Genomic DNA, 17,500 nt, shown 5'->3' with positions numbered 1-17,500 from the left:
TGCAAGTGCCATTGGGCTAACCAAATACCGAAATCCCTGCCAGATTTGACAAACCCCTCGGAGACGATGGATTTTTATGTCAAAATCGCAATTTTCTAAGTTCGTGACCTTGTGACCTTGAACTTGGGACAAAAATGAAAAATCGAGCTCCGTGGGGCTATGCAGGTGCCATTGGGCTAACCAAATACTGAAACCCCGGCCAGATTCGACAAACCCCCTAGGAGAAGATGCCAATTGAAATCGACTACCCCCTAAAAACACAATTCGCAATTTTCTAAGTTCGTGACCTTGTGGCCTTGACTTTGGGACAAAAATGAAAAATCGAGCTCTGTGGGGCTATGCAAGTGCCATTGGGCTAACCAAATACCGAAAACCCCTGACAGATTCGACAAACCCCTCGGAGAAGAAATTTTTTTATGTCAAAATCGCAATTTTCTAAGTTCGTGACCTTGTGACCTTGACCTTGGGACGAAAATGAAAAATCGAGCTCCGTGGGGCTATGCAGGTGCTATTGGGCTAATCAAATACCGAAACCCCTGTCAGATTCGATAAAACCCCTCGGAGAAGATGCAAATTGAAATCGGCTACCCCCTAAAAACACATGTTTTTTTTGGCGTGGCTCCACCCATAATGGGCGCACCACGCCCATTTTCAGGAAAACACAACTAAATCATGATGTAAACCTCCCACCAAAATTTCATCAGGATCGGATCAAAACCCACGGAGCTATGCTTGGGACAGACAGACAGACAGACAGACAGACAGACACACAACAATAACGAATATAGTGGTCACTTATATATTTCGTGAAAATATTTTTTCGGAACCAATTATATATTTCGTGAAAATATTTTTTCGGAACCAATTATATATTTCGTGAAAATATTTTTTCGTGAACCAATTATATATTTCGTGAAAATATTTTTTCGTGAACCAATATCCTCTGTCTTATCAATGCCTTCACTTGACAAATGTGAACTTTGCATGCCTTCCAAGACCTTTGTTCGTAGTTTTATGAAGTATTTTTCTCCCCGATTGACTTGTGCCCCCACATCACTCCCCACACTCCTGGATGCTGGGAAATGCAAAGCGCTCAATGTAATTGGCATCTTCGACAAAGAAGCAGAAGCACAGGGCCAATTGCTTTGTCATTGCAGGAAGGTTGGATGCCTCTGTTTTCTAACACCTCTCTCCTTGTCTTGCTCCCTCTCCCTCTGCTCTATCAGGCTTATACCACTCTATGCATTCTTCCAGCAACCCTTTCCTTGTTAAACTTCTAAAATCCAGGCCGTACTGCTCTCCTCCACTCCTTTGTTTCAATTTATCCCACCGATGAAATCACTTCCCTCAGTCAGTAAACTCCCACTTTTGCCTCTTGTACATCAACAATGTAAACCACCATATTATCTCATCTTCTTTTTCTTATGTGTGATTTGTTTTTTTAATATACATCCTCATCAACCCTCACTGCACCCCACTCTTACGTGTCAATCACTATCCTTTCTTTCTCTCTCCCTCTCTCTCATTTCATATTTATTCGTCCACCCATTTGTTTTTTTCTGGTACAGTAGCTTCCACACTACTCCACTGTCATCATGTTATTCTTCAAAGATCTGTTCCATGTTCCATGAACCTGAATTTTTTATGCAAAAAATATTCTATTAATGTCTTCGATGTCTCCCACATCCATTAGTTTCCTCTTTGTATGTACGTACAAGCTACTCAACGAGATTCACAGACTTTATTTAAACTGCAGCATAAATGCTTTGAGCAGTGTGTTTTTATTTCATTGACAAAGCTCAGTAGTGGCATACAGTTCCAATATTTGAGTTGTTAACACTGGAGATGATTTCTCATTGGAGCTGCACCTACCCTCCGATCAGAAAGCCAGCTGTTCCCATCAGATCTGACTGTCTTTTCAAATGAGTAATTTACTCTTTCACTTGAGTACATATAAAGTACTTATGTTAATGTTTAATGATATGGTATCATTCTACTAATCTTACATCAAAAGATAACTGTGCAGCCAGAGGGAGCGTGTCATTTTGAGCATGTAATTCAAAGAATCGTTTTTGTAAAGCTGCCAGGTGTTGCTGCTTGGCAGTACGTTTCTCAGAGGCCATTTGCTTCTGCCTCTCATGCTCTCTGTGTTGCTGAAATGTTTCAAGGCTGGTGTTGGGGTTAGAAAGAGTGAGAGATATCATTTTAAAAAACAAAGGTAAAGGGGGGAGGCACTCAAAAATCCTGGTAACTAAAACAACAAAACGTGATTAAAACAATGATCAACATACATATGCAGCACCACCTGTCTGCTGTCAGGTGACCCCAAAATGTGAGCCCCAGGAAAAGTTTAATAACGTTCACAGTTTTGATTCCATCTCTTTCATTTTTCAGGAGGTCTGAACTGAGATAAGAGAGAGTATATCTACCAAGTTTCTTGAATCTGTGACATTCACACGGCATGTCGTGGCCACCTGAAGAAAAGTAATTTTCTGTCAAAAACTAACTGCCGACAAATTCGTTCTTGCAGACAAGGCGCCTGTTCTGTGTACAATTTGCAACAAGGAAAGCACCCAGCAAGGCTCAAATTCAAAGGTTTGTGATAAAATTTAGACAGCATGGCAGTCTTGAATATGATGAAATGTAAGACCAAGAAGTTACATGAAGTAAAGAGCAAAGATGGAGTCATCAGGAAGAACCTGGATATGAGTCGGGTTTTAGCTGCTACTCCACTACCCTCAAACCATTCAGGTGCAACCAAGTGAGCCTTTCAGAAGAATTTCTGCAAGAATTCACTTCTCCTTCAAGAGATAGATAACGAAAGAGAGGAATAAAGAGTAAAAGAGATGAAAAAAAAGAAAAAGCAAAAAATTAGAATGAATAAAGAAAATTATTAAAATAAAAAAGATGAATTCACCAAACAGAGGAGGACACTCTGGCTGACCAAAATCAGGAAGATCAATTGAGAATATTGCTGCCATTGTCAAATTTCTTTGTGGACAACTCAAAACTTCAGTGCTGTCTTAACTATGAGTGAGTCATATGATCTGCAAATTTTGTGGTATTATTGGATTACACTGAACAACAACAATTTTTTACTGGAGATGTGTAAAGTGATTTAGACTAATTTGGGTACGCTGATTTCAAAAATCATAACCGTTTTGCTGTATCACGTCAGGATTTTCAGGAACAGAAATATTCCCATTGCCTAGAAGTGAGGATTTCAATGAAATTTACAAAAATTCATTTATTCATTTATTTCATCATGAATGCTTCAAAATTATAGAAATTACAGAAAAACTCCACTAGAATGTAATTAAAAATGCTTTAGGCATTTGGCTTTGCGTTTGTGCTGCTCTGTGTCAGTTTCACGATGCAGGAACCAGCAGAAATCGCCCATCATGTTCGGGTTGTGCCGCCCTTGGTAACGCGTCTCCATGAGTGAAATCTCTTGGTGGAATCGCTCGCCGTGCTCGTCCGAGACTGCTCCCAAGTTGTCAGGGAAGAAGTTCAGGTGCTGGTGTAGGAAATGGATTTTCAGGGACATCCTGGAGCCAAGTTTCCTGAAGGACTCCAGCAGCTGCTGCACTATTTCTTCATAGTTGTCCGCGCGCTCGTTCCCCAAGAAGTTGTCCGTCACAGCTTTGAAGCTCCTCCACGCTGCCAGCTCTTTGGGGTTTAGAGTTGTCGGAAAAGTTTCGTCCTTCATAATCTGTCGGATTTGCGGTCCAACAAAGACACCAGCCTTGATCTTGGCCTCCGACAAGGTGTTGCCAAACTTTTTCTTGAGGTATAAAAACCCACGCCCATTCAGATCCATTGCCCGTACAAAACTTTTCATCAAGCCGAGCTTTATGTGGAGTGGTGGAAGGAAAACCTTGGCTGGGTCGACAAGGGCGACATGCTTCACGTTGTGTCGACCAGGTACATGCTCTTTTCGCTCTTCCCAATCTTTCTTCGTCCAGTGATTCTTGTCGTCTCTGGTATCCCAGAGACAAAGGAAGCACATGCATTTCGTGTAGCCTGACTGCAGCCCTAACAACAGCGCCCCACTTTCAAGTCTCCGCAGATGTGCCAGTTGAAGTCATTGTACTTGATGGAATCAAGCAGCTGCCGCATAGTCTCATAGGTCTCTGTCATGCCGAACGCGTGAGCCAGTGGGACTGATGGTTTCTCGTTGCCATTGTGGAGCAAAACAGCCTTCAAGCTGTTCTTCCCCGAGTCGATGAAGAGGCGCCAGTCTGCAGGATCGTGATCACACCCAAGTTCTTTCAACAGACCGTTGATGTCACTGCAGAATGTCATCATGTCTTCCATCTCAAAGAACTCAGCCATGCCTCTGTGACGTGCTCTGAACAAGGATATCTTGGTGTTAGGTTCAAGTAGATTCCACTGCTGCAGCCTTGATCCAAGCAGCTCTGCCTTCGCCTTTGACAGCGAGAGATCTCTTACAAGATCATTTAAGTCTCCCTGGTTCAGAAGGTGTGATTCTTGAGTGTCGGGTTCAAAAGGTTCATCATCACCATCCTCTTCACCACTGCTTACAGCTATGTTCTGATCAGCTGGAGGTGTTGGAACGGGGTTCCCGTCATCATGAGGCACAGGTTTACGAGCAGAGACGCAGTCAGCGTACTTGATGTGACCTTTATTCTTCTTGTTGAAGCCGGCGATGCTTGTGCAGCAGAAATAACAATCATCATGATGATTCTGCGGCTCACGCCATATCATGGGCACCGCAAATGGCATGCTCGCGCGCTTGCCCACCAACCACTGAGTCAAGGTTGTGTGACAGCTTGTGCAGCAGATGTGTGGTGCCCAGCTCTGTTCTTGGTCCCCCACCTTACACCCGAAGTAGTGAAAGTAGGCGGCCTTCATTTTCACTGCTGTAGATATACTTCGCTGTTGATCTTTTTTGGTATACCGACCACAGACATAACAGAAGTTGTCAGGATGATTGGTACAGGAACGCCTACTCATCTTTATCTGAAAGAAAGAAATATAACACAAGTTAACAACAATTGTACGAAATAGACATGTTAAAGACATATGTAAATTTCATTGAAATCCTGACTTCTAGGCAATGGGAATATTTCTGTTCCTGAAAATCCTGACGTGATACAGCAAAACGGTTATGATTTTTGAAATCAGCGTACCCAAATTAGTCTTAATCACTTTACACATCTCCAGTAAAAAAAAATTTTTGAAATTTGTTGTTCAGTGTTATATTAGTTATTGAACTTTTCCTGGGGCCCACTATTTGGGGGTCACACATGGTCATGCCACTGTTTTGGTGCCCCTCATAAATTGAAGCAGGTGTTAAGAATGTCTAACTCCTTTTGAAAAATATCATGGGATCTTTCACATCCACAAGCAAAACTATCAGACTGGGACAGCCGATTTAACCTTTCCTTTGACGGAAGACGTATTCATTGATCCAGTGCTCTGCCTGTAAAGAACCAGGATGATAGTTAACAGTCAGGCTGGGATTTGAACCCTGATTAGACAACTTAAAGGTGAGTACACTGCCTTTACGCTCTCATTTCAGTCAATGATCTATGCTAGAAGGCAATATGTCTCAATTCAGCGCATGCCTCCAAATCGTGTAAACCAAGTCCATCCTGTTAAACCTCACCCATGTTACCCTTACCCTCTCTTACTCACTGCCTTGTTAACCTCCGCCATCGAAGATGGACGGAGGTTACTGTTTTCACCCCTGTCTGTTTGTTTGTTTGTTTGTTGGTGAACAGTATTACGGAAAAAAACTCCTCAACGGATTTCGATGAAACTTGGTGGGGGGATTAGGTATGGTCCAAGGATCATGCCATTAGATTTTGGACTTGGTCCAAAGTCCAATATGGCCGCTATGGCAGCCATTTTGAAAAAATATTTGAATTTTTGTTTTTGCATTTCTCCATGTTTTAAGTGATTTCCAACCAAAAAAAAATTGTTAGAGAGGAAAAAAACAAATTTTGCAACTTTTTTTTCAAAAAAATTTCGATTTTTTTTTTTTTGGCATTTCTACATGCGCGTCGATCTAGTTTAGTTTATTCAATAGAGTCTGATCCGTTTTGACCTACAATGAATAGGATATCAGGTTCACTTAAGTGACCCAGCAGTGTTGGGGCGGAGGTTTTGCACTCTACCGAGTGCTCCCCCTCTAGATGACTATGTCTTTCACACCCGAGAAAGTAGAGAAAGTTCTGTTCATCATCGACTCTTCATCGGCAATGGGGCTCAGATGGCATCGGCCCATGTTCTCAAATCCTGCTCTTCTGCTGTCACTTCTCCTTTGTCTGCTGTTTTCAGTCTGGAAGTCGGCTCACATCAACCCCCCCCCCCCCCATTCACAACAGGGATGCAAAAATATCCTCTCAACAACAGGCCAGTTACGAAGGGGTAACTTTTCTCCCAGAAAAAAAAAACAAAGGCACTGAGGTTTAGAATGTCTACCATTCATCAGAGCAAGAGAACTAAAGATGTAATGATAATTACCATTACTGTACAATGACATATGGCCTCGATTGCTTCAACAAACATTATCCATCTGAGATATCAGTGCCTTTTCTATATTTTTCTGGTGGAAAGGTTACCTCTTTTCTACTGTTCATAAACCATTATGTGCTGCCAATTCAGCTTGCTGTTTTTTTCTGGAACAAGCATTCTTTTCTCAAGACCAATAAGCTTACTTTCAACAAAGTCATGGAATCCATCATTGCTGCCAATGTGACCATCAGTTTGGATTCTGAACCGAGCCCTTAACTTTGGACATGCTGCAGCTTCCCTTAGAAATGGTCAGAGGACCGAATCTCAAACAAGAGATCAGGGCTGTCTCCTGCACATATAACGTGCATTTGATAGTCTTTACAATCTGCAAGCTCTTTTTGTTGAGCTCGCTGTCTGCGGTGTACAAAGCTGCCTTCATACCTGGCTTTCTGATTACCACCACCCACACAGTAAACATGTTTATTTTTTGACTCTCTTTTCTCCTCTCCCAGTGCAGGCTGGAATGCCTCAAGGCAGTGGCCCTGCCTTGTTGCTCATCTAACCAAATGACCTCTTCAATGTCCAGGATAACCCTATCTCTCCTTTTTACAGGTGATTCCACATTGTGTCATACAGTCCGCCTCCCATACCACTAACAGGCAGACAGCAGCTGCATCAATCTCCGCTCATCTAGAATTGATTATATGCAGGTCTGATAAATGGAACATGTCCTTCAATCTGGGAAAATATCACTCATCCTGTCGCTCCATAAGGATTATATCAAACAAACCCAACTATTTTTTCCATGGTCAATCACTGGAAGAGTTTGAGTCTCTTCAATTTCTCGGCCTCACTATTAGTCATGACTTCTCGTGGCCTGAACATACCATGTAACCTCATCATGGTTAAACTCCTAAAATCCAGGCTTACCACCCAATTCCATCCTTTTAGTTGTATTTTCTTTCGTTTATGAAAGTGCATTCTGAAGGTGGTTCAACCATAATCTTTCCCCAAGTTTTTGAGCAGGCAGTGCACCACCATCTCATGTCATCCCCCATTCCTATACATGATTCTTTCTTCCCCCAATAACCCAACTTACCCCAACCCCCCCCCCCCTCTCTCGCTCTATCTCTATCTCTGTCTCTCTCCTACCCTTCCTTATTTTCTTTATTTGTTTTGTCCAACTTTTAACCCATTGCCCTACTATGCATACATTACCTTTCTTCCATGAATGTTTGCTTAAATCTTGTAATGTTTTTATGATGAGTAATCATGTGATTTGATGGATGTCAGTCAGGAGTATTCGTTTGATTTATGGCAGCATGTCTGAGCTAATATTAGTTTTGTCTCCAGTACAATTGTGTAAATCAATATAATCTAATAGATACCAGCGACAGCAGAATGTAAAGCACAATAGCACAAGCCTGGAAAACCACAGGAAATTTTGCATTGTTCAATGACCTGTGCACATTTGGGTCCTCGATATCTTCTGGTTTTCGATCCCGATCAACCTGTGAGAACAACATTATATGGAATCAATATTTTGCTTTGCTTCCTGATCTAATCAGTGCAATTGTTCCTCATTCTGAATCCATTCTATCACTGCACACTTTCAGAATAATCTGCTATGGTGGAAGATGTTTGGTTCGTTTCATTTCCAGCTTTTGTGTCTCATAAAATAGAAATCCCTTGACATAAAATACTCCAACATTGGCAGTTTTTTTTGTTTAAAAATATTTTTTTTTTAAGTTATGCAATTTCAATGACAGCCTTGATTCATGATTAATGGGAAAAGCTGACAACTCTTTTAACAGACACATTACTCGAGGAAGATGGACACAAGAAGGTATGCCCACCTCATCGCATTAATAACAACCCCACTGTATCATGTTCATGTGCCAGATCATTACCATGAAGGTTTAACACCAATATGTAAAAATAAATAATTAGCATGAAGGGTAATGTTGTGTTAATAAGTGTCACCGTCATATAAAGACAATCAGACAGGTTCCAATTTATGTAGAGTACAGTACTCATAACTCACAACTTCACTTCTCCGTACAGTTTCAGCCTTTACTTCCTCGTCGACTGTGGATTTTCGACATGTCCAGGCATTTTGCAGTTCCTCGGGGACTTGCACACTGAATGCAAAAATGTTTCCATGTGTACCCGCCGTGATCAGAAACTGTCCATCATGGGAAAACTTTGCATAGCTGAGAGTCTCGTGTGGGGGTTCATTCACTTGAATAGCCCAGGGTTCTTCACCGAGCAGACCGTGGACTGTGGGGAGACTGGAACTAGGAGGCGGTAGCAGATAAGCTTGCAGCGTGCCATCAGAGAGACCACACAGAAGAAGATTGTCAAAGCTGTTGGAAAGAAAATTCCTTGGCATTGTTTATCATTAGTTTCTTCGTAGAAATCAAAGCCTGATGCTGCATAGTAGATATTGTGAGTGATGGTGACAAAAATCAGTCGTAGTCACTTTCTTAAATACAGGTATTCATTTTATAATGTCTGAAACAGAAAACTAATTAGCAATGCTAATGCTATCCAGCAACATCTGCTTGCTGATACTCAGTTTGGGTTCTGTCAGAATCATTCTGCTCCACATCTAGTCACAGCCCTAATAAAAACATGGACACAAGAGCAAATTGTGAAAGTTGAGGTAAGACTTGCTTTCCTCAACATTGAGACAACAAATAATGAAGTATGGCACTAAAGAGCCTGGTTAAAGCTAAGATCAATGGGATTAACCTGAATTATCTGGAATTTTACCTGTCACAAACGAAGATGGTTGTGGTCATTCGGAAACGTTCCACAACTCTATGACAATTGAGGCAACCATCAACCTCAGAGCTGCAATAATTATTCAGAGCTGTGTCTGACCTTCCATTGAACATATGACCTTCCATCAATCTACCATAATATCATGAATATGTCTGTTCACTGATTATCTCAGTGTTCAGCACCATCCAAACATCTTGGGTGATGAATTAACACACATCTAAGTGCAACAAGACTGGCAATAACATAGCTTGGAATGACCAGTGACAAGACATGATTAAGTCACACCTGAGAAGTGCTAGACAATGACCATTTCCAACACGATCCCAGTTGTATGCCTCCAACTTTCAACGGTGCCAACCCCTAAATATCCTTTGATGTCACAATTGACCAAAAAGTCAACTGGGTTGGCACCATCAACACTAGCTCCAAGAGGAAGATAAAGATTAATCACTCCACAACAGATAGCTCAACTACTGATTTCTTAAGACCTTACCACCAATAAAAAAGAATCAAGCTAGGAGTATGAGGAAATACCCACAGCTCACCTGGATGGAAATATCTGAAACAATAATTTAGAAGTTTGACGATCCAGACCATCTCAAATCTTGCATGAAAAGTTCACCACCACCTCAAATTGAAATCTCAAACAAAATAAAGCATGAATCAGTGGAGTAAGGAAGAGTATTCCATAAAATAAGGTAAGTGAGCAATGAGACAAGAGAGAGGAAAACTAACAAGCTATTAACTTGACGGCAATAAGTAAGTCTCAGCTCCTGTGTGTCTTCGATCATCATGGTGAAAGGTACCAATGATGTTGAAAGCCTTGGACTACACACCCTCAATAAACATCTTGGGATGATTTTGGGGATTGGTAAACTAAAAGCTGGCTACACGAAAAGAATTGGGTTCTGTTGTGTTCGTCGCAGTATGTAACTGGAAGGATTTTTAGAAGGCACTTTAAAATGTAATCATTGTGCATGTTTAAAGATATGGCAAAATAAATAGTGATGATGTTGACTGAGTAAGGATCCAAAGATGTATCAATATGAGCATGAACTGAAATATGCATGTCATGGTTTGGATGTTTTGTATTTTAAACTGTGATCTTGAAGTATCATGATGTAAGCCTATGTGATGGTCCACCTTTTATTATGTCATATTTACATCAAACTCAACCCGTCATGTGTGATGTACAAAGTCCATCCTTACCCGAATGTAATGCAGTGAATGGGGTTGTGATCTGTGTTTTTCATTCGTATGTGAGCACTTGGTTCACAGCTGCTTTCCTTCTCACATGAGAGGGTACAAAGGTACAGGTAACCAGAATCGTGGCCTCCCTGAATAAATGGCCAGATGAGAGGCATACATGAACAAATAGGATTACATCAAGAATTAATTATTTAGTTGATATGTACACATACATATTATTATGGATTCTGTGGATATATAGATACAGGGTGTGTCAATAAAAGGTTAACCGCTTCAAATGACCTTTGTACTTTCAGTCATCCTGCTATAATTCACCGTCTGTCCGTCCATCTGTTCCCAGGGACCGCAAAAACGGCTGAACCGATTGCAACCATTTTTGGGTGTGTAATCCTGGGACCACTTGGAGTAAAATAGGCATAAATATAATAGCATGACCCCCTTGACGGCTCCCGGAGGGAGCGGGTGCTTCTAGTTACTTTAATTTAATTTTATTATTTGCAGGAGTGATCAATGATCTTTGGACAAGTCATTCAAGCATATCCAAAGTATTCTCCGGAAAAAATGACGTTTTCTACGGAGAAAAGAGCATTGTCAAGTGGTATTTTGAGACCAAATCAATTGCTTCCATCCAGACGAGGTTCTGTACTGAGTCTGGAGAGCATCCGAGAAACAAGCCAAACAAGGATCCATTTGGAAACTTGTGAAAAAGTTCAAAAGTGAAGGGACGATTCTCAACATTAACAAGGGAAAGTCCGGTCGCCCAAGAAGAGTACGGTGTGAAGGAAACATGGAACGAGTTTGTGAGTCAGTCATGCAAAATCCGAAGAAATCGCATCGACAAAGATCCACTGAACTGGGTCTCACTCCCAGCAGGATCAGAAGAATAATGAAATAAGATTTAAACCTCTTTCCTTACCACATCACAACAGCCCATAAATTGACCGATGGGTGTAAAGCAGCACGAGTCGCTATGTGTGAGATGCAGCAGCAAAAGATGGAGGAAAACCCAAATTGGATTGATGAAGTGTGGTTTAGTGACAAGGCACACTTTCACGTCAATGGTGCTGTCAATTCACACAACGTTTTCTGTGGAAGTCAACGCCTAGATGAGGTTGAAGAGAAGTCGCTTAAGGGTCAGAAAGTCACTGCTTTTGTGGCTGTCAGCTACAGAGTACAGAGGTGTGTTTGGGCTATATTGGTTTGAAGACAAAAACAGAAGAACGGTTACCATCAGAAGAACTTATGTGCAGACAGTAACCATTAAAACTTGCAGAAAAGTCATTGAATACCTCACAATTCTTGTGAACATATGTCATGTGCATGGTGGTGCTCACAACGAACACCACAAATATAAGCGCATTAATGCATAATGAGTTTCATTTCTCCATGATTTGGTTTTCTTTTTCCGGGTTAATTTTTTGTTTTATTACTCATTGTTTTAGTGAATAAAGTTTTGAAGTGGTTAACTTTTTATCGACACACTACGATAACAATAAATTGATGTGGTTGGAACAATACATCGTTCAGCTACACAGCACAGCCAACCAATCAATCGAACAAAGTCCGAGTGAACTCTACTCCCCAATTTTTTTAACAGGAAAGAGGCCTCCTCAGGCTACGTTTTGCTTGCGCTCCACAAGCCTTCTCAAGCCAAGAGGCACAGCTAACCACATATGGCCATTTATAGCAAACCACTGTGTGAGCATTTTTCGTCAAACACATCGTTTGGTTATCAGACTGTGAAAATGTTACTCATCATTGGAATCCCACTGATTCCTGGTCATTAAAAATGTTTTCTTTTTCAATCTGATATTGTAATTTTGCATATTCACAGCTAACTGTGCATGCCCCAGTACCTCCGGGTTGTTAAAACACTGTGTTTTGGTTCTGCATGTGGATCGGGATGGCGGTGTGGGTTGATGTACTTTCTGCATGTGTTGTGCATGTACCGGTGAGAGGTGTGTGATGGTGTGTTAGCAGTGTGTTAGCAGTGTGCTGCAGTGGCGTGGTGATTTCTTGTGGTGGTGTATGCGTACGAAAGCTAATGTTGAACCTTCCTGTATCCTTGCTCTTGCACCATCCCCTTATATATGCTTTAACCAATGGGTTGTATTGGATGGGGAGATCAATAGTTTTGTTTGTTAGACCACCTCTCTGTTCTTTAACATGCCAGGCTTCGAGCATTAATTGCCGGTGTTTGTTGGGTGTGACATCCAGTACATGGGTTCCTCCTATGTCCAGTTGATGCCCCGTTTGTATGTGATGCTGTGCAATTGCTGACTGGTCTGTGTTACTCAATTACATCGCCATTTTGTGCTCATCCAGCCGTGTATGGAGGTTTCTCCCCGTTTCTTTGATATTTGCCTATCCACAGTCCTTGCACCCGGTTCTGTACACCACACCTGACTTGTCACTATCCGGTATTTCATCTTTCAGTTTGATTAAAACACCCAGAATCGTTCGTAGTGGTTTGTGGGCCACTCCAATACGTGCACTTCACATTATTTTTGCAATTCTCTCTGAGAGATGGAGATAATAAGGTAACACACACCTGTGGTGGAGTCTGCGGGCCTATGGGGAAGGGCATGGTGATGATGCATGGTGGGCGTGATGATGGGAGGAGTGGCCGTGGGGGTCGGCAAGGGATATGAGGTGTGCGCGCCGCCTGAGGCGTCGTAGTAATGCTGGAGTCGGCCGGCTCGTGAGTGTACCGAATACGGAATAAAGGGGAGCCGCGGGCACAGTACGCCCGCGCTCGTACTTGTGCAACACAGCCCGGCTCGACTGTTCATCCGCTTAGTGTCTGCCTGCTAAGCATCTTCCATTTCAGTACAGTACAGTTGGCGAACGAGGATCTTCGGATCGACGTGTGTAAGGGCGGCAAATGACCCGTGCGGTTCCAAGCTACGGAGCCAAAGGTCTTGCCAGCACGAACATGGCAAAGAGTCGGTGCATGGCAAACGTACGCGTGCCCGCCTTCGTCGGAATCGACTTCGGCCACGTCGAGTGGGCAACGTTCGTTCGTTTGGTTCATTTTCCTGTTCGTTTTGTCGAGGATACGCGTTTCGGCTCGAACGCGGAGTTGGACGTCGCGCAAGCTCTGGAGAATGTCCGAGGTCTCGATGGTCGGGGCACAGCAGATGGTCTAGGGGTCATCCCGATGGGCCAGGCACGCACGGTCTGCGGCGCGGGTCGTGGGCGAGCGTGGCAATGCAATCACTCGGACAGCGGTCTGGGCTCTCGAGGTCGTCTACGGTGTGTGGGCCGAAGGTCATCGCCCATTGTTGCGGTCATAGATGGCGGTGTGCGAGGCGATCCTTCCGTCCCGCGTCAAAACCTGCTTGCAATTGATCCGGAAATGACAAGATCAGTGGCAGGGGGGGGGGAAGTGAGCGAGGCACGGATCGAGTGTCGAATTGAGTCCACTCGTGCTGCCCGCGCATCGCATTCGGCTGTGCCATGCGAATTCACGTCGGAGGAGCGTCCGGCACGGTTCAGAGATCGTTTTATTTCTGGTCTGCGAGCAGCCATCCTACGGTTGACCGACATCACATTCGACTCGGCGGTCGCGACTGCTTCATCTGTCGAGCAGACGCTCACGGATGTCCGCGCTATTGCTGGCCAAGACGTAATGAGTAGCTCCAGCTGGAGCATGGCGGCTGATCCCGAGGGCCACGCGGTGACCGCGCAAGTGCCGCAGGTCGCGCAGCCCGGAGTCCGCGCGATGGCTCAAGTGCCGCAGGGTGCTCGCGCGCCTAGCGATGCGGGACGAGGGCGCGCACCGCAGCACGGTCGCACCGGGAGCGAAGGGGCACCGCAGCACGGTCGCACCGGGAGCGAAGGGGCACCGCAGCAGGACCCCAGTGACCTGGAGGTCAGCCTGCAGCCGGGGCATGACGATGCCGGCGAGCCGGAGCAGGAGCCGGGCTCGGCGAGCCGGACCCTTTTGGGTCGGAACGGGTTCCGGTTCGTGCCTCCAGATGTGCCAGTGCTCTCTTCGAGACCTTCGTCGAGTACTGAGGGCGAGGCTCTGGCGGCGGGGGCCGCGTCGATGCAGCGGGAGCCACCGTTCATTGCTGCCTGCGGCGATGATGTGCGCTCCAGGAGCGGCGAGAGCCATATCAGCTCTCGCGATGAGTTCCCGCGCTTCGTTCGCGATGAGTTCCCGCGCTTTGGCAGGGTTCGTGAGGCAAGGCGCGTCGGTGTGGTGCAGGCAGCTTCGACAGGTGACGGTGAGCCCGTGGCGTTAGAGGGAGTCGCGAGTCACAACATCGAGTCGACAACCAAGAAGCGGACTCGTGATGCGGGTTGTGGGTTGTTGTTCATGGCATATGTGCTTTTCCTTGCTCTAGTGATGCAGTTTAACGTTGTTGAAATAAATGCCAGCAGTTCTCGTGTGAGAGTGGATTTGGCGGAGATCAGTCAATGGGAGTTGGATTATGATCAATGTGATGTGGGGGCTGTAGGGGCGGTGGTGGCGAATAAAAAGGTTGAGTTGGCCGTCCACTGTCCCGGGCCGCAGGTAATTGCTTTGTCATGTGCTGGGATTTTATCAAAAAAGCGCGCTGTACGGAAAAATGAATTTGCGATGCTTCAAATATTATTCGTAATGATTTATAACGGGCCTATGATTGCAGTGTGGTTTAAGTGGAGTTGCTCCCGTCTAGCGGCCGTGTGGGTCTCGGAGATCGACTCGGAACCAAGACTGGTGCCCTGGTCGGCGTTACCCCCACCTCTGATTGCGAGCGCAACTCTCTATGTTCGCTCAGGGCCGTTGGGACGGGCGTTGGCGTCTCAACTGATTGTGGTGCGTGAGTTGTTTTGGCGCATTAAATGCATGCAGCCAGCGGCGCTGTTCAGTGCCCCCGGCCAAGGTCTAAGGCTGGCGCCACGACTTCCGGATAGCGGGCTGCCGGCCTCGGGATGTTTATCTACGTCGGGTCTGCCTGGGGGGAGTGGGCCGGAGGCGTTTGATGGTGCCGGGGGAGGTTGGCTCGAAAGGTCGTTACGACCTTGGCGAGGGTCATGTCAGCATGGGCCGCCTGGGGGCGTTTTTGCTGCGTAATGCTGCTGTGCTTCTCATTTTGCTGCTTCATATCAGTAACGCGGTCAGACCTGACCTTTGCTGCTCCACTCGCTCGCATCGACACATTATATGATGTGGTGTGCTATTACACTTTGCTATTTTCATTTTATTTCCATGATTATTGTACGAAGTCCTTCGTGTTGTCTATGCTTCTTATAATACTGATCATTTAATAATCATACTTTTAGGGGGGAGGAGTGTGGTGGAGTCTGCGGGCCTATGGGGAAGGGCATGGTGATGATGCATGGTGGGCGTGATGATGGGAGGAGTGGCCGTGGGGGTCGGCAAGGGATATGAGGTGTGCGCGCCGCCTGAGGCGTCGTAGTAATGCTGGAGTCGGCCGGCTCGTGAGTGTACCGAATACGGAATAAAGGGGAGCCGCGGGCACAGTACTCCCGCGCTCGTACTTGTGCAACACAGCCCGGCTCGACTGTTCATCCGCTTAGTGTCTGCCTGCTAAGCATCTTCCATTTCAGTACAGTACAACACCTACCAATCAGCTCTCGTTTGTTGTTTGTTGTATTATACCTGCTAAACCCCTGCACCAACCTCCGGTCATAGCCGTTGTTCTTTAAGATTTCATGAACCTCTTTTAGTTCTTTAAAGGAATTTATGCCTTCGAAACCACTGAAATCCTTCCAAACCCCTTCTAAACCCCTGGACCAACCTCCTGTTTCAGCCATTGTTCTTTAAGATTTAATGTCCCTGTTTTAGTTCCTTAAAGGAACAAGATATAACATATATGTATGTATATATATATATATATATATATATATATATATATATATATATATATATATATATATATATATATATATATATATATAGCAGAGACGATGAGAGCAGGTACGGTCATGGGGGAGGAGGGAGAAGGGAGAAGGGAGGGGTGGGGAGAGGGGAAGGGATGAGACTGGGTCGAGGTATGGTAAATCTGGGAGTGCATGGCGGGAGGAACAAGATTTGGGGGAGTGGGAAGAGGGGGAGGTGCGATGAGAGGAAAGAGAGTGCATGTTTTAAATATTGAGTAGTGTACTGAATGAGAGAGTGAGATATTTGTTCGGTTGCAATGGAGCCCATGGATGTTTGAAAACCATACAGTTTGGGATATCAGAGTGGGAGCTGTTATCAAAGCAGAGGGCAATGGATAGGAGTGAAGAGAGATACTAGGATGGGGGGCAAGATGGGAGGAGTAAGGAGGGGGGGTATAACCGGGGAAGGTGTTAGGAGGAGGTAGATTTAAGGAGGTGGGATGAATTTGCACTGATGTTGGAAATAAAAATGATTGGAAGACGAACATGCATTGCAAAATGGGATTTTTTTTTTAATCTGTAGGTCAGAGATTCATTTAAATACATTGGAGGATGGATGGAGTATAGAAGAATTGAGAGAATGGAAGGAAGTGTGATAACAAATGGAATTTTTCAACACAGGATGAAAGAAAGGTCAAAAATAACTCAGGTTTTTGAAGGAGAAGAGCATAGCAGAGAGAGGAAGTTGAAACATTTTTAAAAAACGGGTTTTTTTTGGTTTTTTGGGAGGGAAAATTAGGGAAGAGGGGGCTGAGTTGACGAAGAGTTTGAAGAAAAAAATTGTGAAGATGAGTGGTGAATACCTTCATGATCAAAGTGGGATGTAAATGTGGAAAGGGCAGAATAAGAAGGAAGAGACAGTCTGTACAGGAAGTCACAAGGTTATGGGAGGGAAAGGTGAGAAGGGAAAAATACTTATTAAAAAAAAATGTATATATATATATATATATATATATATATATATATTTATAGATATATATATATATATATATATATATATATATCTATATATATATATATCTATATATATATATATCTATATATATATATATATATATATCTATATATATATATATACATATATCTTCTTCTTCCTCTTTCGGCTTGATCCCGTTAGGGGTCGCCA

The 17,500-nt window shown here is 44.0% G+C and overlaps 1 protein-coding gene and 1 long non-coding RNA gene across 8 annotated transcripts in view; one reads left to right on the top strand and one right to left on the bottom strand.

The window, feature by feature from the left end:
* The window catches only part of CFAP44 (cilia and flagella associated protein 44), a 160,541-nt gene that overhangs the window by 31,576 nt on the left and 111,465 nt on the right, over positions 1 to 17,500 (bottom strand). For 6 of the 7 annotated variants that reach the window (XM_085878531.1, XM_085878530.1, XM_085878536.1 and 3 more), the window contains 4 exons: positions 10,480 to 10,607; positions 8,528 to 8,849; positions 7,945 to 7,994; positions 2,007 to 2,169 (listed from right to left, as the gene is read on the bottom strand). In XM_085878531.1, the coding sequence (XP_085734657.1) occupies positions 2,007 to 2,169; positions 7,945 to 7,994; positions 8,528 to 8,849; positions 10,480 to 10,607 (663 nt within the window). The remainder of the gene's footprint in view (positions 1 to 2,006; positions 2,170 to 7,944; positions 7,995 to 8,527; positions 8,850 to 10,479; positions 10,608 to 17,500) is intronic. The other variant, XM_085878537.1, reaches the window with a different exon arrangement.
* The window catches only part of LOC147028272 (uncharacterized), a 123,324-nt gene that overhangs the window by 36,189 nt on the left and 69,635 nt on the right, over positions 1 to 17,500 (top strand). The window lies entirely within an intron of this gene.

This window comes from Eptatretus burgeri, chromosome 4 (assembly GCF_056783735.1).
Source record: "Eptatretus burgeri isolate ZD-2024b chromosome 4, Ebu_testis_v1, whole genome shotgun sequence".
Classification (NCBI taxonomy): domain Eukaryota; kingdom Metazoa; phylum Chordata; class Myxini; order Myxiniformes; family Myxinidae; genus Eptatretus; species Eptatretus burgeri.
This window is presented reverse-complemented; position numbering and strand designations above follow the sequence as displayed.